Source organism: Myripristis murdjan, chromosome 9 (genome assembly GCF_902150065.1).
Source record: "Myripristis murdjan chromosome 9, fMyrMur1.1, whole genome shotgun sequence".
In the NCBI taxonomy this organism is placed as follows: domain Eukaryota; kingdom Metazoa; phylum Chordata; class Actinopteri; order Holocentriformes; family Holocentridae; genus Myripristis; species Myripristis murdjan.
In genome coordinates this window covers 1,378,395-1,399,153 of record NC_043988.1, presented here as the reverse complement: position 1 = coordinate 1,399,153, position 20,759 = coordinate 1,378,395, and the positions used below count along the sequence as shown (strand labels likewise).

Sequence of the window (20,759 nt, the reverse complement as noted above, 5' to 3'; positions counted from 1 at the left end):
TTTCTCCTTTTCGTTGGGTTTGTTTTGTTCTTGCTCTATCTTTCTCTGTTGAACTACTTTGTTTTATTGTCTTGAGGCTTCATCTATTTGTAAGTGATGTTGTCTTCTTTGTTCATTATTTGAAATAAAGATTTACTTGCAAAACTGTCTTTTGTGTCATGTCAAAGTGATGGATCTTCTTGCCATAACAATGCATCATATGTATATAACATTAGAACAGCTAACATTAGTTTCACACTTCAACTATTATAAGCAGCAGCTAACTTATTTACTGACACTGTCTCAGTCTCATTCATTTAGACTTGAGCCAGACCTCTTACTTTATCTATCCATTTGATTTAAATTTGTGATTGATAAATAATAAAAAATAATTTGTTTCTTAAAACAATCTAAATAACACAAGCTGACATTGATTTAATCACAAAGCTAAAGACTGAAAAGACAAAACAATGAAATTGCTTAAGGCTGGGATGGATTTAGATGGGAAGGGTAGCCTGGATCCCAGGTGGCCAGGTGGTGGAGGGAGGGAGGCCACCTGTGGGTGGAGCTGCAGGGAGGAGGAGACTTGCAGTGGGGATGGTTTTGTTTTTGTTTTCATTTTTGGTTTAAATGAGTGTTTTTATTTCCGTTTACTCTCTTCATCTTTTGTTGCTTGTGACATGGCATGAACTGTTGATGCATTGTTTATTTTGGCACTTGACACTCAAAAAAAAAAAAAATTATTGCAAGGAAATAATAAAAGAAATCTCCTGTTACAGCAGTCTAAACATGAAGTGATAAAAGAATAACTAATAATTTCTGAAAACATGCAGCAGTATTCATTTGTTAAATAGGTGTTAACGTACTCCTCACTTGGTGGAGGAGCCTAAAGCAAAAGAAGTCAAGTACTGGCCAAATGAAACAGCAGTGGAATTAGCATCTTAGAAAATCAAAAATGACAGACAAGTGGACACAGAACGGGACAGTCATGGCCTTAAAAGGCTCTGTGGCCGTCGAACATGTCAATGTTTAGAGAGCGCTAAAGATGCAACTGTTGAATGGTGTTTCTAATACCTCAACTTGAACACACAACAAATTTAAGCAGAAGCAATGCATTGGAAGCATGACCCACACAGCACACAAAGAAAACACAACAAAAGTCTGCAGATTCCATGTCATTTATTTTATGGATTGAATTTCAAGTTAGCAAAATTTTGGAAAAGTTATATTCTTACTTAAAGCAGCAAGCTAATAATTAGCAAAAAAAAAACCAACATGTAATGGTACTGCCTGAAACCAACGACAACAGGAAAACTGCTGAATCAACAAGGTCATCATGATTTGCTACAGTATTGTGTAAAAACATTTAGGCTGGAAATGCTAGATACTGTCGTCGCCAACAGAAAGCACACAATTGAACTGTGAAAGAATTGCATTGGTTTTGATTCTGTTTAGGTTACAGGCTTGTTATGTGGAGAGAAACTGGAGCTTGGGGTTCTAACTCCGTCCTCCAGACGAGTGCAGCAGTAGCTGTCAGTCAACAAGTCAATAGAGAGGCGAAGGGCCGGGGGCTCCGGCGGTTTCGTCCGGCGCTGATTTTCAGCACAGCTGCCTCTGGTGGTGTGCACTGCTTCACTGGGCTGAGACGGCCACCAAGCATCACACATACCCCGCTGTAGTGTTGAGAATTAAGACCCGAGTTCCCCCTCAGCTCAGCCAATCCAGGTCATCATCGTCATCTTCTTCACCAAACAGCGGGGCTGGAGGAGGACACCCCTTCAAGCTCTGGAAACAAACCACACACAAGGATGAAGTCAACCAATCAAACCTAAACAGCACCCAAAGCTAACCCCTTTCTTAAATCTCAGATATTGGCAGATATTGGTTGGTCATTGCCATCCACCTCCCATATGATGTACATGATGCCATCTGATTACATATCAATTTATGAATGATCATAACACTGTTACTAATATTAACAGCAGAATTATCTAGTTTCAGTAGTCCCATGATGATCTAAATCAGTGGTTCTCAGGTCTAGCAGAGGGGTTTTCTCATATCCTGGACCCCCAAGTCATTTAAGTCAATAAGCCCCAGACCACCACTTGAAGTGATTTTGATCTCAGGACTCTGATATGAAAAGATATTTTGGTTTGTGTTAACTGTGGAATTGTCTAGGCATCATACTTGTCAAATAAATTCAAAGTTGGTGAGATCAAAACATCATGTTTAAAAAATCATTCATACATGTTTTTGTGTTGTAGTGATGTCTAATGAATTAACCCTTTTGCAAATTAGCAAGTATGTAACCGGAATGTATCTGAATATATGCGTGTGTACTGGATGTCTACACCTTGTAAAAAGTTTTTCTTTATTGACAAAATGGGCATGTATGAGAGATTTCAGAGCTACACTTGTGTTCAGGTGGTCTGTCTCTGTAGGGATCCTTTCCACAATGATGTAGAATAACAATCTGAGCCTGTCAGTGGCAAAAACAAGCACTTTTACTGGATGTCATTTGACAGTGATGTTATTTCTCTGGAAGAAGAACTTTGCCGCATGTAATTACATTGCAGCCATTTGCGGATGATGGCTGAAATGTTCTTTCTCAATAAAGGACCAATCTCACAAATGTTTGTCCCTATCAGTCTTTTGGACCTCAAAAGGTGGAAAATAGAGCTGAAGCTGAAAAATACCAGAATTATCCTATAAGTAAAATTTTTGAGAAAAATATGCAAAAATGTAAAGACTTTTATTTTTACTGATTTTTTTTTTTTTTTTTGGCATGAAAATGGTTAAAAACAAAACAAAACAAAACAAAAAAAAAAAAAAACAATGAATGACATGATTTAATCCGAGTGTAACCAGGGATGAGATTTTCAAGCTTTTTCATGTTCTGGATCCCCAAGTTGACTTTCAGTAAGCCGAGGACCCCAATTTGAAATGCATTTGTCTTTTGGCCAAAAATGACTTCATTTTTTGCTCATTTGCAGGTTTCAAAGGGTTAAATTGTTTAGATGTCATACTTCAACACAAACAGTGTTATCTCATCTCAATTTGTGGTGAGATCAAACCACAAAGAAGAAAATGTTCAAAAGATCCTTCATACATTTTCTACATTTCTAGTGAATTAAATGACAGTGGAATTTAACTATTCCTGATTTTACTGAGGACCCTTTGCAATCCTGTCAAGGACCCCTGGGGGTCCCCAACCTGCATTTTGAAAACCACTGATTCAGGTATTTCCAGTTATGAGGTGATGCTACAACACAGAGAAAACACAGGGGGTGGGATGGGGGGTGAAGCAATGTGCTGAAATCTGACAGCTCTGATGACTAAACCCTACAGATTCTTCCTCACCAGCTCATCCTCCTCTTCCTCCTCGCTGGGCGGAGGGGGGGGTTTGGTCGGAGCTGGCACATGGAAAAATGGCTCCTCTCCATTTTCCTCACCAACCCCCCCGGTCAGACTGAGAGAACATGACATGTCACAGAGAGAGAGAGAGAGATAGAGAGAGGGAGACAGAGAGAGAGAGAGAGAGAGAGAGAGAGAGAGAGAGAGAGAGAGAGAGAGAGGGAGGGAGGGAGGGAGGGAGGGAGGGAGGGAGGGAGGGAGAGGAGGATGGTGAGGAAGAAAGACAGGAGATAGGAGAGAGAGAAAAGGAAAGAGGCAGAGGAACAAAAAGCAAGCGAGCATGAAAGAAAGTATGTTCAGACAGGCAATTAGTTTGCAGGAATCCATGCAGATTAGAGGGGAAAACAATCTTGTTACAAATGTGGGCTAGTTAAATGAATTCAAGTCACAAAAAAGCAACCTAACAGTAAAAATAACATCAAATAATTATGGGACATACACATAGAAACTGAACTGGGTAGGACCCACATGAGACCTTTGGTTCAAGACAAATAAGAGTATTTCTGGAGCTAACAGTTCTGCTTTCACAAGAACTGAAATGAAAGAACGGTGAAAACAACCTTGGAGCTCTTAATTTTGATTCAAATGAAAAAAGAGTTTTAGGAGTAGCTGAGGCTTACCTGGTAGCTTCTTGGTGGCCTTTCCAGAACATTGCACAATAACTTTGTTAACAACATCTACACAGCTAATGAGTTTAATTGACATTAGCTGACACCTAATTAGCTAATATTAATGTTAGCCCAAAACATGAATTAGCTTCTATTCACTTTAATTACTTGAGCAGCATGCCAGTGATTTAAATTAATTTCATTTGTTAACTTGAACCTACCCCTTGGTTGTTGTGGTGACAGAGAGAGATCCACCTATGAATGGCCAGGAGCTTGATTTGTCACCATGGAAGTGTCAGTAAACTTACTGAATCAGTTCCACAAAGATGGCTGCCGGTACTTTCACTGACAATACTTTCCCTGTACAATGCCCATTTTACCTAATTCAACCTCTGTGGATGTACATTACTTGCCTGTTGCCTGAAGTCTGACTGAGCCTGAGCCCTGACTGACCATCTGGTTTGACGGAGCATAATGTCAAAATTCCTAAAAGCTGCTCTAGATGTATTGTGGTTTTTTTTTGAGTAACTGTTCCATACCTCATAGAAAATGACACAAAACCATTTTCAGAATGGTCAAAAACAAACAAAAACAAACAAACAAACAAACAAACAAACAAACAAAAAAAACATTTCACTAATCAAGCTGAAATATTGTTTGCAGAAGTCTCATTACTTGCTCTGTGCTCCCCTGGCCTGCTAATCGATAATACTGTATTTCTGTCTCTCCATTCACCAGAACAAAACAGCTTTGAAAAGAACACTTTTAGCGCAGAAACAAACATGAACAAAGCAGATTATGCCAATATGAAAAAACACAAGTCATGTTACCCATTTTGCAAATGCAATTCCAATAAATTATGAAAGTGCTATCAGGTCATTTGTTCCTGGTATAAGGTCACTATGCAGAAGTTACTACTGCAGAAGTTATCTACTTTTCAATTCACATAAGAAAATAACAAAGGCTGTGTAATTTCCTCAGAAATAGGTACTGGGACTTTTTACATTGGCATTATCCACTTTGTTCACATGTACAGTATGTACAAGTTTTATTTTGGGAGCTGTTTTGTTACAGAAGTGAATGGAGAGATAAAAATCCAGTATTGTGGACTAGCAGCCCAGAAGAGCATGACACAACTAATGAGGATTTTTCACCACCATGTGGACTCGTACACTGCTGATCAAAATAAGACCAGTTGAAAAATTGCAAGAATTTACATTTTGCACTGTTGGATCTTAAGAAGGTTCTAAGTGGAGCTTCAAAATGCAAAAAGAAGAAATGGGAGTGAGACAAAAAAAAAAAAAAAAAATTGAGTAAGCAATTTATTGCAAACAACCATTAAACTGAAATAGGCTGTTCATCAGCTGATCAAAAGTTTAAGACCACAACCTTTAAAAGCCCAAATCTTCACAAAAATGTGGATTCCGTGTCATTTTCTGTCAGGTATCCACACTGTCATGACCTCCTGATGGCAAAGGCAAAAAAGCTTTCTGTCTTTGAACGTGGTCGGATTGTTAAGCTGCATAAGCAAGGCCCAACAACAAGGCCCTCACAGTGTGCCATTGCTGCTGAGGTTGGACGCAGTAAGACAGTCATTTTTAACTTCTTAAAAGATCCTGAGGGTTATAGAACAAAAAAGTCAAGTGGTAGACCCAACAAAATTTCACCGGCCCTGAGCCGGAGGATCCAATTGGCTGTCCGTCAAGACACGGGACGATCCTCGGCCCAAATTAAGCTTGTCACTGGTGCCATAACCATCAGACGGCATCTGAGAGAGAAGGGTTTTAAGAACAAAAAACGTCTTCAAAGGCCTCGTCTCCTTCAACGGTACAAAATTGCCCGTTTGGAGTTTGCACTTCTTCTTGCGTGTCTTTAGATCCTCAGCTCTGTTGTAGCAAGCCATTCCAGTGTCTCGTCATCCAGGTTCATTAGGCCCAGGTCGCCATTTGGTGGCTGGTGTTTGGGGCAGCTGGTCAAGATGTGATCAAGATGTGATTTGTCTCACTCTTTTTGCATTTTGAAGCTCTACTTAGAACCTTCTTAAGATCCAACAGTGCAAAATGTAAATTCTTGCAATTTCTCAACTGGTCTTAAATCTTTGATCAGGAGTATATGACACCCAGGCAACTATACAAGCTAACACCCTACAAAAGTTCAGCTCTGTCTTGAAAAGATGTTTTATTCCAGAGTTTCTGTGTAAATTCCAAATGTACATAGTTGTGTGTGTATATATATGTACTGATATATATGCAAAGATAAAATGTTTGTAAAAATATATATATTTTTGATCAATATTTAAATAAAAAATGTTTCTTAGAAATGAATACAACAGGAGATGTCTGTTTTTGCCAATGTGCCTTTCAATTAAATGTTTTCCCTGAGTCTCTTGTTAAAAACTCACAAATTGATTTTGGAGCAGGTTGGCTTAGTTCAAAGCTTATCGATGAAATGTCTACAGTGAAAATGAATGGGATTGTTTATTTAAAGACTGAGGGCAGCTGAAAAAGGAGCCAGCATGTTTCAGCTAACAATCAAGACACTGAGAGGTTTTACTGAGAGCTGGGCAGAGTGGAGGTCGACCAATAAAACATCAGTGGGTGCCAAGGCATATGCAGGGAAGCTTAGGCCTGTTATGCAGTCTATGCAAGGCACGCATACACAAGTTCTTGACCAACATAACCTGTCTGCTTACATAGCACAAGCCAGAAGATCCACTCCTGTGGTGCAGTATGAGGTTCCACATATTTTTTTCCACACGGGGAGAACCTAAAGCAATGTTATGCTGGAGAGATGGATTTAAAAATGGCTACTTGTGCTTTCCATGATGCTCCATCGCCAACAAAGAGTTTTGCAAAAAAGATGGCATGAATTAATTAAGCCAGATTCTCTTCCAAATCTGCCACCACGGCCTTTTGTTTACCCACAAACAAACAAAATTATGTCTTCTTCTTCTTGGTTGATAGTTGCTCTTCACCAGTAGTTTTTATTTAGTGCCTGAAATGTTTTACAAATTTCAGCACATTTTGCTCTGCAAGAATGCCAGGAACGGACTTTGTTTTGTCCTCTGCATTTGTGTAAGCATACCTTGCATAAATTATGCAACAGACGTGGATAACTCGGTGGACTCACCTGGTGACTTTGCCTGTGCCATCCTGAAGCCTGTTCGGTGGGGGTGGTGGGTTAGTTGGCGGCCCAGAAACCTTATGAGACATGGCGTTTGTTTCTCCTAGAGGATCTGCAACGTCCATGCTGACTTGGTCTACCTCAAAGCTCGCTGCAGGCTCACCCTCTGACCTGGGCTCCTGTTGCCTCTGAGAATCTGGACTCTCCTCAGGTCCATCTGCTACAGCTGAAGCCTCACTGCTGTCTTTTACCTCTGGAGATGCTTCAGGAGTTGAATGTGCTTCCTGCTCCTGTTGGACCTTCCAGTCTGTTGCCATTGCCTCCGGAGGTTTCACCTCGCTGGATGAAGCTGGACTGGGATCTGTAGCTTCAACAGGTTCTGGCTGGCTTTGCGTTACTGACACCGATGCTACTGGTGTCTCCTTCTCTATGGCTACTTCCTGACTGACTTCCTGATCCGTTTGGGCATCGCCGACTTGCACTGATTCTGATTCAACCTTCTGCACTTCAACTTTCTCTTTTCCCTCTTCTTCTTCTTCTTCTTCTTCTTCTTTCTTCTCTCCATTTACATGGACATTCTGTTTATGTTTTTCCTCTGTCTCTTTCACATCACTTTCTTCCTCCTCTTCTTCTTCATCCCTCTGACTCTGCTGTGGTAAAGGTCTTTCTGTGCCGTTGAGAAGCTGGAGAGTCACATTCTAGGGGGACGAAATCAGACAGCCACATGACTTGCTTGGCCTTTTATATAAATCTGAATATCAGCTTGTCAGTTTCCCACCATCGGTATGATGAAAACAATGCAGGTTGATTTACATATGAACTGTATAATTACCCTGAATTAATTCTAATGCAAAGTTTTGATTGGATGGCACACAGGAATACGTATTACTGATATTATTACACTTCTCAGTTTCAGCAGGGAATTTTAGTTCCTTAGACTCTAAATGCTTTTCCACCCTGACAAGAATATAATTTGGTAAACACTGAATGCTTTTTGAGTAATTTGGAATGGAATGAAAAGGATTAAAGAAACGTAATATCAGGACAAAAGTAGCTTTGTTAAAAAAAAATTCTGGCATTGGTCGGTTGGCAAAAATCCCTATCAACTGAAGTGAAGATACCAAGATGAAGGTACAGAATGGAAATTTAGCAAGATTGATATATATTTTCAACACTTTACTGTCTAGACTGAAGCCAGAATGCTGATAGCCAGAGGGGCTAGAGTCTGCAGGTGAGCATGTGTCTATGACCCAGGAGCTCCTCAAAGAGGATTCATTCAAGTGGCCACATTTCCTTGAGTCATGTAATTTTTACATGTGGTTATTGAATTTGGTTTTGTTTATTGTTTGCTGGACTTTCAGACATTGGTTTCAATTCATTCCACTTTGATATGAACATTTTTAGTGATTTCCATCTTTCTTCAGACCAGTATTTCCTCACCATAATAAAGTCAACCACATACCTATGCACGTCTTACTAAATGTCCCTAGTGATACCGTTTTTCCACTGCATGTTACCGACTCGGCTCAACTCCACTCACTTTACTTTCCTGGATTTATTTTCCACTGCAGATAGAACCTCGTCACAGTGAAGCCCTGCTGGTCGCTTGGAGAGGTGTTGACTAGTTTTTCTTTCCTCTTTTACCTGTCCCGCTTATACGTGTTTTATTTTCAAAAAATCAACAAGACCAACTCAAAATGGCTGCTTCACGTGAGCAATGTTAGTGCAACTAATAGATTTGCTGAAAAAAAAAAAAAAAAAACGTACCTTGATGGTGCTGACAATCACTGCCAGCACAGCCTGGCCACTGTACGATTCACTGAGGTCAAACTCCCCTCGCAAAGAGTGAAACACTCCGTTCATCACACGCTTCACCTGCAGGAACAGATGGCTGCCATCATTTTCACCTCTCAGAAATCATTAAGAATGTTAGCATATGTAATCTTGTTGGCTTTATCAATATACACTATATAATCCTGTTCCCAAAGCTTCTACTTTAATTACATACTAGCCCTTGATGCTGGTAAACATAAATAGCCCTATAAGCCATCATAATAATATAATTGGTTTTGATAAATTAACTGCATCTGAGTAAAACAAAAGTAAATTCATCGATATAACCACATCAGAAGGTGCATAATATACAGGAGGATATGTGGAAATTTATTTCATCAACCTGTAATGGTTAAAATGACTGAGGCCTCATCCTATGTAAACTGCTAATCAAAAAGTAGTACTTTCAACCATTTACAACTGTCATAAGACAAGCATGATGAATTACATTATACTGCAAATGCATCTGTATTCTGTCTTATTTGAAAAAGGGCCCTCTCAATACAAAAAAGCAACTTCATGCTTCTTTGCAATGAAAACAAAACCTACTACATATTCATAAATGGAATAGTCATTCTCCAAAATGCTTCATGACTACAGCAGATGAAAGATTACATTGGTAAAATCATACTGAGGATGTCTGTTAAAAATGTCTACAAAAAGCTTGGAATTACTGAGCAGAGTTTATTTTTTAATTCATCCTTCTACTCATGTAAAAGTATTACAGTATATTTATCCCTGAATTAACTACTGTATATTGTTTGAGCTGCTGCATATCCATCATATCTTAAGCATATGAACTGCCAGCAAGACCTTCCAATCACTTTTTTGATTTTTTTTTTAATTCTATCAGACATTCACTCATTTTCAACTACGTGTAGAAAGGATTTCTATTTACCCCACTATCATATATCCAGACATCAATTTTTCATCAATTTCAGATGTCCACATATATGAAATTCGTTGAATATGACACTGAAATCACTGCCTACCCCTTATAGTTCAGCTTATAGTACATTGTTAAATTACTGCTGAATTAAGTTTATACTAGGATGCTTTTGTTTCTTGTGTCTGTATACTCATTTTTATCTCATTTTTCTTTTTTCCTCCTATTTTCCATGCTGGCTTATTTCTTTTAGGTAAAAAACCATATTACTGACGTGCCATGTGCTCTGTGTTTAAGTGTCTTTTATTGTGATAAATAATAATGTCTTTACTTGTATTACAATTAATTTGGCATTAGTAAATGTGCTTTTAAAACTGTGTTTTATGATTGATTCTTTTCAAGGTTTTACCTTAATGACTGATTTTAACTTAAAGTGTCTCTAGTCTGGATATATGAATGACTGTTTTGTAATGTTGTCTGCTTTGCTTGACTGCTTTTTAACAACGTTTGTAGAGTGCTTTGGTCAGCTTGTGTTATTTTAAAATGTGCTATAGAAATAAGTTTGACTTGACTTAATTGTATCTTGCACAATCTTGCACAGCTTGTTTTTACTATTGAGTGTCCCTGAATCTTTATTATTGTGCAAATAAACTAAACAGAACTAAACTATTCACATGTGTTTTCATGCAACTACAGGAAAACGGTGCACTGTTTGTGGGTGGTTAAAAACTCAATGCCAGATTGGGAAGGTCTGCAGGTTTTAGCTGTCCTGCAGTGACATCTACTGGTGGAAATATTCAAGTGCACAGGTTCCTTGAATCCTATGACTTGACAATTTGTCTGCAAAACAACCCATGCCCCCTCAAGCAACTCGTTTTGTGCAATAAACTAAAAACAAAAACATAACATTTCATGCAGTTGTGAAACACTGGGGGAATTAGTGTATGGCATGCTCGGCAAAGCATTTCAAGTGTGTTTGTGTGTGTGTGCGACAAAGTGTCTTCACCTCTCCTGCAGTGTCTCCTGTGTTTTCCTGCTCCTCCAGTCTCTTCTCCAGTTCAGCCACCCGCCTTTCCAGCTTCTGCTTAACAGCCACTGACTGCTGCTCCAAGCCTGTATACTGAGAGAAAACAAGACCACTGTGTGTGTGTATGTGCAGATATAGCATATATACAGTTTGTGTGTGTGTGTGTGTGTGTGTGTGTGTGTGTGTGTGTGTGTGTGTGTATGTGTGTGTGTATGTAAACTCAGAAAACAAGCAAGAATGTACCATTTTCACCTCTGTATGTCAAGTACATCATGGGTAGTATTTCAGTAGCATTTCCTGTTAGCTTAGCATAAGGATTTGAAGTCTGTAGGAGTCAATAGCCTGGCTCCGTCAAAATGTGAAAAAAATAAACCTTACAGCAACTCTGAAGCTGTCTTATTTACACTGTCTTAATCACTTAACTAAACCAGGCTTCATTTTTAATTGTGAAATTTAGCTTTGCTTAATTTCAAATTTGGATTTATCTATTTTAGCTTTGCTTAACGCTGATTAGAACTCAAATTAAATTGATCCTTGTTGGTGCAGCCAATTCTAAAGTTAAAGGACGGAATCAGCAAAAACTACCCTCTCATGAAAAAAGAAAAACAGCTATGTATTTAAACAAAACACAACGACTTGTTTTAAAATGCCATAAAAAAAACAGCATCCCTGACAAATGCATTCCCTGGCAATGATGCACCGTTAAATCAAATTAGGGAAGCAGGAGTGGTGAAGATCACACTTGGAGCCAAACCGATAGCAGATCCTCTGTCTTACTTTCTGCTGAAGGACTTGCAGCTCCTCCGTCTGCCCTCGCTGATCCTCAGAGTCTCTGGCCTGCTTCAGAGCCGTCAGCTAAGAGTTTGAGAGACAAACAGCAAGGTAACTACACTTCACCCCACCAAGGTACAGCGTCCACTAAGCCAAATTTAAGACTTTTTTAATACTAATCATTTGTGAATGAACAACAAGCAGAAATAAAGACACAAAGCTGTCAGAACTAACGTAGCTCTGATTGAACACACCTAATTAAACCCCACTCCAGTGATTTCACGACATACATTTACCAAAGTCTTCCTGAAACAGTTAAGTGATGTATATGATTATCTCCACTAATGACAATTTCAATCAAAATGAGTCAGCCATTCCCAATCTTGTGATTTCATCACTTTGCATTATTTCCTGTTGGTAAGAAATGCTGTTATATGTTTCTATCACACTAACTGTCAAAATATACTACTCACAAAAAGTTAGGGATATTCGGCTTTCGGGTGAAATTTCAGGATGAACCTAAAATGCATTATAACCTTTACAGGTGACCTTAATGTGACCTTCTGTAAACTTTTGAATGCACATGTCCAACTGTTCAATGTTTCAGTACTTTTTGCACAAGTTGCTGTTCTCTAACAAGGAGTTTAACGGTAAAATTCACATCAGGTGTTTGATGCTCCAGCTCATCGAGGTCGTATCATTAGGGAACAGCTGCTGGAGACTGGGGTACCTCAGATGGAGTGGCCTGTACTTTCTCCAGACCTGAATCCCATAGAAAACCTATGGGATCAGCTGAGTCGCCGTGTAGAGGCTCGGAGCTCTGTACCCCAGAACCTCAATGTCCTGAGGGCCGCCCTTCAAGAAGAGTGGGATGCCATGCCTCAGCAGACAATAAGTCGACTTGTGAACAGCATGAGACGTCGCTGTCAAGCTGTAATTGATGCTCAAGGGCACATGACAAGTTATTGACACTGACATTTGTTGTTGTGGTATATCCACCACTGTTGTTGGCTTTTGTTTCAAGAAATTGTTTGAGATGAGGAAATCACCAGTGCATGCTTCTACTTAAATGCCCTACTTTCATGATATAATATCACTGTAGCGTGAACTTCTTACATTTTCCATAAATTTCACCCAAAAGCCAAATATCCCTAACTTTTTGTGAGTAGTGTATATACAGTGGAGACTGAATATGCTGTAGATACTTTTGAGTGTTAGTATGCAGTGTGTTTTTAGGACGCAGCTATTGGTTAATGTGGTAAAATGGAAGTGGTGTTGACCTTGTCCTGTAGCTGGAGCAGCTTGTGCTCCAGAGCGTCCCTCTGCTCTGACAGGTCAGCCATCTCTCGGCCATGCTGCTCTTTAGCCGCACTCAGTGCCTGCTCACACTTCCCCTTCCATTCCTGCTCCAGTTCTGCCTGCAACTGGGACAACTACAGCCAACACACACCCATGCACACAGGCAAATACACATACTGAAATGTAAATGGAATGACCAAGCAAAAATACACATTAACCATGCAGTTTCTCTGAAAACATCCCATATCCATGTCTTAAATGGAAATGGATTGAATAATAGGATACTGTCCATACCAGGGTTCCCACTCTTTCAACACATCCAATGACTTGTGTCTATGTTATCTCAGAACAATTCAAAATTAAAAAAAAAAAAGTGGCCAAACGGTTCAAAAGTTTATCAGTTTTCTAGGTGAATTCATAACTGGAAAACTAGTCTATGAATTTCCAGTTTTCCCAAGCTTTCCAAGATGTGTGGCAACCATGCAAACTTTTACCCCTAAAACCTGACATTTTTGGTGTTGGTGGTTCTCCTGAGAGATACACACATTGCAAACTCCACAAAAACTTTTCCGAGTGTGTGCAGTCTACAGGCCAAACATTTCAAAGCCACTTCTTTTGGAAAAAAAAAGAAACACAAAAGCTGACTGTGACTTTGGGTGAAGATGTCCACTTCTCTTACAATGGATAAAACAAATTAGATTTATTGTAGAAGGCAAGCAAACAAACTGTAATAAGGCATAAATGACTTATTACAGCATAAAAGTGCTTTGCATCTACTATGATAAGCTTGCTTGTATTCTGGATATTGTATTTTACTGTAAATTTGTTGTCTTATCTCCTATCACACACACACTTAACTGGTACAACCACAGAAACAGAACTGAGTAGAATCGGCAACCCAGTTTATGTTGCTGTTGCTAAGGCAACAGCTGTAGCATTCACTGAGAGTTTATGTTGGAAAAGGGCTGATGCTAACCAAAAACATTTTCTGTTCTATGTATTTATCAAAATTTGTCTAACTGAACTGTAATTAGGTTACTTGACTCGTAGATTTTTCTCTTGATTTGACTCAGGTGTTCCTTTGACATGCATCTATCTTGTGCATACCTCATGTATAGTATTTGGGACCTAAGTCAAATATGAGATGTTGTGATACTATGATTTCTACGATATGTATCAATTTCTTGTTTTATACCTAGGAGATGCTTTATTCATTATTCCTCTTAAATGATTTTTTTTTTAACCAACTGCCAGATGACCCAAAAATAATTTTCTGAATAAAGTTGTCTAATCTATTTTTTTGTTAATGATAACACAGCTGATAGGATTAGCAAACATCATAGAACACAAGAGGCTGTTTTCTAGAATATATAAACCAAACTGAGGTGTTGACTGTTTACAGATGACATGCATCATGTCATCTGTTACAATGTTCCTTTCTAGCCAGCTGTTAAAAAAGTGGAGAGCCCACACGTCTGTCTTGCAGCTCCTCACTTCTTTGCCAATTTGTTCTTCTGTAACGCTGCGTGATCACTAATCTGGTCAAAGTAGTTTGCTTTGTTTCCATTTTCTTTTTTCAGTCTCATAATCCAAACCAAAAGTTATATTTGATATCCATTGTTGACAACACAGAGAATGCACTATTCACCTGTAGATGATAGACAATCAGCTGTTAGTTTGACAGCTGTTGTAGTAGAATAATACAGAGAAAGTGATGGGGCTCCTGTGATGTTATATTAAGTAATACATGGCTCTCGGCCAATCAGATTGCTTGAACCTGTAATGCATAATTCCCTATATCATGCCGGTTCTACTCATTCCATTTGTGTGGACGTCCCTCACATCTTGTGTCCAGGTCATGAAACCATCAGGTTATCAGTGCACTACCTGCTGGGATGCAGCATTATTGGTGCTGGTCCTGGCCTTGCGCAGCTGAGCTCGCAGGTTGTCCAGCTCCTGCTGACTGCTCTTGCGAAGCTCCTCAACCTCCTCATCTCGCCGCTGACGCTCAGCCTGCCATTTCCTCTTCCTGTCTGACAGCATCTGGAAAGGACGGGAACCACTTGTTTGATAGTATTCGCAGGGATTCTGCATTCAGACTTTCATACTTTGTGTACTTTTTAAATCAGACCTATTTGTAAGTCAACAGTCAATATGATGAAAATCAACCAAGTGAATGGAAACACCAAAAGCAAAAATGAATGTTTTTTGTTCAAGTATTGCTAGACAAGATATTGAACCTCTGCTCACCCATTTCAGCAAAATTGCTCAACCATATGGTATGATATGTAGGGCCAGGTCATAGGAGCATGTGGCACTGGTGCACAAACTGTAAATGAGCCCCCCCACCACCACCCTCCCATCAGCCCCCTGATTCATGAAAACGTCTTGAGAAAAACACAAAACAAATTAAATTTTAGTGTTGTTTTTTCTTAATTTTAGTGTCCTGTCAGTAGAAAAATGAGGCACTGTTTTGAGAAGCTTACAAGTAGGAGAGAATGAGTACGTTTACATGCACACCATATTCCAGTTCAGGTCAATATTCCGGCTAAGGTAACTGCACCGTGGCAACTGGAATATTCCGTTTACATGTTACTTGGCAAGCCCCCATGTTTCGGCGTATTCCACTCTCTTACGTAATGCGACACTCAGCCTGCAGGGGGCAGCAGCACGCGTATAGGCGTCTGGTCTGCCGGAAATACAGAAGAAGAAGTCTTCTTCTTTTTCTTCTGTCGCTAGTTCTATGTTTTCTCCCATCGATATCCTCCATGATATTTAAGTCTTTCATTAGCTGAAGGTGGACTGCAGTCTCCTGGCTCTTGCTGCTGTTCGCCATGCTGTTTTCCCCGCTTGCAGGTAACCATAACAACAAAGACGCCACAGAATTTCTTGCAGGTCAAGCATGCGCAGTCGTGAGTGAATATTCCGGTTCGGGGAATTTTCCGACTAAGGTGTTTACATGCCCCAATATTCCGGTTGGAACAGGCATATGCCAGGGGTCTTATTCGGAATTCTCTCCAACCAGAATATGACCTTAATCGGGTTCGGTGTGTGTTTACATGACACGTGCGCAACCGGAATATTGCGAATATTCCAGTTAATACAGGAATAAGGTGTGCATGTAAACGTGCTCAATGAGAAATGAGACTAAGAAAATACTGAGGAACTGCATTTAAGAGAGCTCTTAAGAATTTCCTACAATTTCTTTTCATGTCATTTCTTGACATTTATAATAAGAACAGATTTGTGAATCAAACCCCAGATCCACAGGCAGACAGAGGGACTAATGTGTGAGAGGGACTCACACTTTCCAGACCCTCTTTATCAGTCTTCAGGTCCTGCAGCTCCTCTTCCATGTTGCTGACTCTCAGTTCCGTCTCTTTGCGCTTCTGTTTCTCCGAGCGGTACTGAGTCTGGGCCCTGTCCGCTGCCTCCTTCAGCTCTGAGAACACAACCGGTCACATGAAGTTTAGGCCAGTGATTTGCTTAGCTGACATACTGAGCTGAGACAATGGTAATGTGCTAATATGATGCCATGTGTGCTTACATATTTATTATGGAACTGATCAATCTTATACCAGTTATCTATGAGAGGCCCTGACCCTGAATTGTTTATAATGTGCCATTGTAAAAGGATTTAACACAGTAATTAACATCTTGGCTTTAAATGTACAAGTTTTATTTTCCTACCCTCGTAATGTTGTTTCAAAGGCTTTTCCACCTTAACAATATTTTGATTTTATGGAATCTTTTGGCATGAAAATGGTCAATCCTAAAACTTCAAAAGGTAACACTTGAACTGTCCAACGTTAATATTCAACTTAGTTTTAGGGCTGAACAATATGGTTAAAAAATAAATAAATAAATCAACCTGTGGTTAATTTTACAGATATTGTGACTGCAATGTGCTTCTCAGTTTTAGTAGGAATGATCATTTTTGCCTTATATTTTTAATTTTCACTCACTCAATTAAAATGATGATACTATGATTTTTGTTGGTGTCTGTTTTCTTACATCTGGAAAAGGCCAGGGCATCTCTGTAGCACGATAATACTATAATACTGAATACTTGATAATGCAAAATACTTTAAAACAGCGTTTTGTCACACATTTTACCTTCATCAAAAAACTGTAGCTCTTGCGATGTTAATACCGCACTTGGCCATACTGCAATTTTGAAAATATTTTGTTCCCTCCTACTTAGCATCAATATGTATTAACTTGGCATAAGCTTAATATCAACTTAAATATAACGCAATCTGTAATTATAACCCTACATTATATAAAGCTGATACTCTGTTAAAAGTCATCTGACTGAGTCTAGAACTAAACAGTCTTCAGGTGCACATACACAGAGCAGGGAGTTTGATTACAAAAAACTTCATCTCACAGCCACAGCCTGTTCACCCTGCTGCCGTCAGGAAAAAGGTACAGAAGTATCTGCTGCCGTACCACCAGACTACAGAGCAGCTTCTTCCCTCAGGCTGTGAGACTACTAAATGCACCATCTGCACTCCTCCATGTTTAATAAATCAATCAAGAGGGAACCACATTTTAATTTCATTATACAACCTGTTGTATAATGACCAGTAAACTTCCTTGTATCCTTGTATCCTTGTATTTTCAGTTTAGAGCCATGTTAAAAACAACAACCTGTTTCGACTGGGAGCAGTCATAATCACGGCAGCACATTTGCTCAACCACATTCCTGAAAATTTGTCTAGTTCTTGGTCCTATGCATTTTTAATTCTTCAGGAGCATCTTATAATATTTGCCGGTGTTAAGCATCAACACTGATTCAGCTGTGAAACTTCATGATACTGTGTGAATCTGAAGTCCCTTCCATGCTGAGAGAGGCCTGTTTGATTCCTCCCAAGTTAAATGACTGCTTTTGCTGGGGATTAAAAATCACTTATGTTTGATTGACTCTTCAACTACACCTGTTCCCCTCCTCTAGCCTCAACAAACATTAGACAGTTACATTAACTTTTACCTTGTCTGCACGGCACACAAACAATTATTTAACCAATCTCACATGATATCAGAAGAGGCGAAGGCTAGCAAAGGTTTCCATCTAAATATGGAGCTTTAGCTGGCGATGGTGTCAAGTGTGGACTCACATCAACTCTACTCCTACCAGCCTCCAAAGAGGAAGATTTCAGCAAGTGAGCTTGACGACAAGGACCTTATTTTCTATCACACTGCTGCAGCTCTAGTGAAACCTATAGCTATTTCAGTTCCAACAAGCAACAAGATTTTTTCACTCCAGTTGATTGGTTTTATCAGAGTCATGGCAATAACGTTTCTCTAGTGGAACTAAAGCCCACCCAGTCCTGATGGAATGGATTATTGTAGAAAATGCAGCCTCTAAAACTCATTTTATTAGTTATTTACTTTTCAGAACTGTCAAATCTTGGTGGATGATGAAGAAAGAACTCAAGAATAATACTAAAGAAATTTGCTGTATTTAATTGGGGTTCCCATCCCTTTAAGAGTGACCAGTTCAAAAGTCTGTAGTCGGCAAACTTTAATCCAGTTTGTTGGCCATGTTGTTGTTGATGTCAGGCAGTGACTGTCTCCATGGCATGCTGCTCTATCAGATCTGTTTCAGCTGTGTAGCTGGAATGTCACATGGCACTGTGGGTCTTTGCAGTTTTTCCCATGTTAACCAGCCATTTCATGTAATTCTATTAGTCACTACTGCGTAACGGCAACAAGGAGACGAGGTGCCCCCTAAGAAAAGGGTTTCGCCCTGTGACTTCAATTGTCACCAAGTATGATAGTGTCAACCTCTGCTTTTTTACCTCAAATTACTGATGGTCCATAACAGCTACAGCAATACTGATGAGTCTTGCTCGCTCCCACAGAATCAGTCAGAAGACATCTGTGTCTTCCTGCAAGCGCCATTGACACCTATTATCAACTGCTACATTTTCATTTGTGGGCCACAGGGAGCAGCGTTAGTGTGCTGACTGCCAAAGTGTTTGACACCAGAATGGTAAAGGTGATGATGACGCATGTGCATTTGTGCTATTTGCTTGTCTGATCCAAAGAATTCTTATCACAGCACAAGGAATGGGCGGCTGGAGCTAATGCAGTTACATACAAATTAGCATGTGACATCATCTGGTGACCGCTAACAACCTGCTGAACAGCCAATAGTTACTGTCCTTGGCAAAGCTGGCAATAAGTGGAACCTGACCCCTGAACCCCAGAGAGAGAGAGAGCGAGAGAGAGAGAGAGAGAGCGAGATGGTAAAGGGAGGTAGACCGTAAATGGAGAGAGAGCAGAGGTGCCCACAACAAATGTTTTGCAAAGGTTTCATAATAGTACAGGCATAAGTGTGCACAAAAAAAGAAACTATTTGGGTAGCTGCAGACACACACACACACACACACACACACACACACACACACACACACAGGAATAAAAACAATATCTCTGGCCACAGCGCTCCACCTCATGGAAATAATAATCTAAGCTAAACTGTTATGCAAATGGACCTTTAAAAAAACAAAGGAGAGTGGCTTTAGGAGAAGTTCATTTGTGGAGCTACCTGTACCTTCAGCGGTGAGCGGATCACTGCGATAGATGGAAGGATAAATGTGTTCAGCAGTTACAGTTCCACCATCTAACTCTAAAAAAACATTTACTCAGCAAACTGGCCACACACTTTACGTATTGAATGTAGCCAACGTGTGAGAAAAAAAAGTCAGGATTCTGAGATTAGAATTATGAATTTAATCTCTGAACATGAATTTACTTTTCTTTTGGCCCTAACCCTCTTCCTCTTCGTATTGTATTAACTTTAGTCTGAAGAAGATTTTTGACGGGCACATAGTGGAGTGGATGCAGAAGAGCTTGTCATGCTAGAATTCATGCTGTTTGGAGACTGGATAATCAACCAACACTGAGGAACATCTCAAGAGCAGGAAATGACAAAACTCAATTCTGGCTCATTTTCCAGATGGTGTCCACACAAACCTTCCAGCTGTGTGTCCAGGGCAGAGATGCGCTGGCAGTGGTTCTCGCTGTCCTGCAGAGCTGAGGTGAGTTTGGTCTGCAGGTCCACTGCCTTCTGCTGGTGACAGGAGGCTTCCAGCTGCAGCTGAGACAGACGGGCCGTGGATGAAGCCAGATCCTCGGTCAGACGCACCTGGTGGAGACACAGACAGAGACGGGGGGTGGGGTGGAGGGGGGGCTACTTATGCTTGTCTACTGTAAAACCCAGCCCAGAGAGACAGCCAAACAAAATGGTGATGGCCTGGATGAGCAGCTACTGGTGTTACTGGTGCAAGCAGCGTGACCCTGTGGGAGAAAAATGGTGGTTGAGTGATGACTGATGAGCAAGAAGAATGGGGAGAAAAGAAAAAAAGAAAGGAAAAATTAGTCACAATGTCAGTGGAGTGTAATTTAAGCAAGATGATACCAGCAGTGTTGATCAGATCTAGGTCAAATAGTAGATATACTAGTTTTGTTTTAAGCTTTTTGGTTTCCCACCTTAGAACTAATTAGTCTGTAACTTAGACAAAATATATACAGTATGTGCAAATCCAACCTGTTGATAAAGGTAGAAAACCAGCACAACAGCATGCTGGTCCAAAACATTTACTGTGAGCACTAATGTACATTTCCATCTCAGTAGGCCTCTGATGGGCGTTAATTATCATGCCCTTGTTTTATTTATGCACTCAGTGAGTGGCATTATACACATCAGAAATGTAACGTGAATACACAAGGGTGCAATAGAGTTTGTAGAAAAAAAAAACCAAACCTTGAAAAATAATCAAAGCATAGAAAATATACACATAACACAATT

At 39.8% G+C, this 20,759-nt stretch overlaps 1 protein-coding gene across 3 annotated transcripts in view; it reads right to left on the bottom strand.

Annotated features, from left to right (window-relative positions):
• Positions 1 to 1,141: 1,141 nt before the first annotated feature.
• The window catches only part of fkbp15b (FKBP prolyl isomerase family member 15b), a 42,145-nt gene continuing 22,527 nt past the window's right edge, over positions 1,142 to 20,759 (bottom strand). For all 3 annotated transcript variants that reach the window (XM_030059862.1, XM_030059863.1, XM_030059864.1), the window contains 10 exons: positions 19,925 to 20,096; positions 16,246 to 16,382; positions 14,828 to 14,983; positions 12,922 to 13,074; positions 11,648 to 11,725; positions 10,850 to 10,963; positions 8,892 to 8,999; positions 7,131 to 7,822; positions 3,340 to 3,448; positions 1,142 to 1,764 (listed from right to left, as the gene is read on the bottom strand). In XM_030059862.1, coding sequence (XP_029915722.1) covers positions 1,687 to 1,764; positions 3,340 to 3,448; positions 7,131 to 7,822; positions 8,892 to 8,999; positions 10,850 to 10,963; positions 11,648 to 11,725; positions 12,922 to 13,074; positions 14,828 to 14,983; positions 16,246 to 16,382; positions 19,925 to 20,096 — 1,797 coding nt within the window. In that variant the 3' untranslated portion in view covers positions 1,142 to 1,686. The remainder of the gene's footprint in view (positions 1,765 to 3,339; positions 3,449 to 7,130; positions 7,823 to 8,891; positions 9,000 to 10,849; positions 10,964 to 11,647; positions 11,726 to 12,921; positions 13,075 to 14,827; positions 14,984 to 16,245; positions 16,383 to 19,924; positions 20,097 to 20,759) is intronic.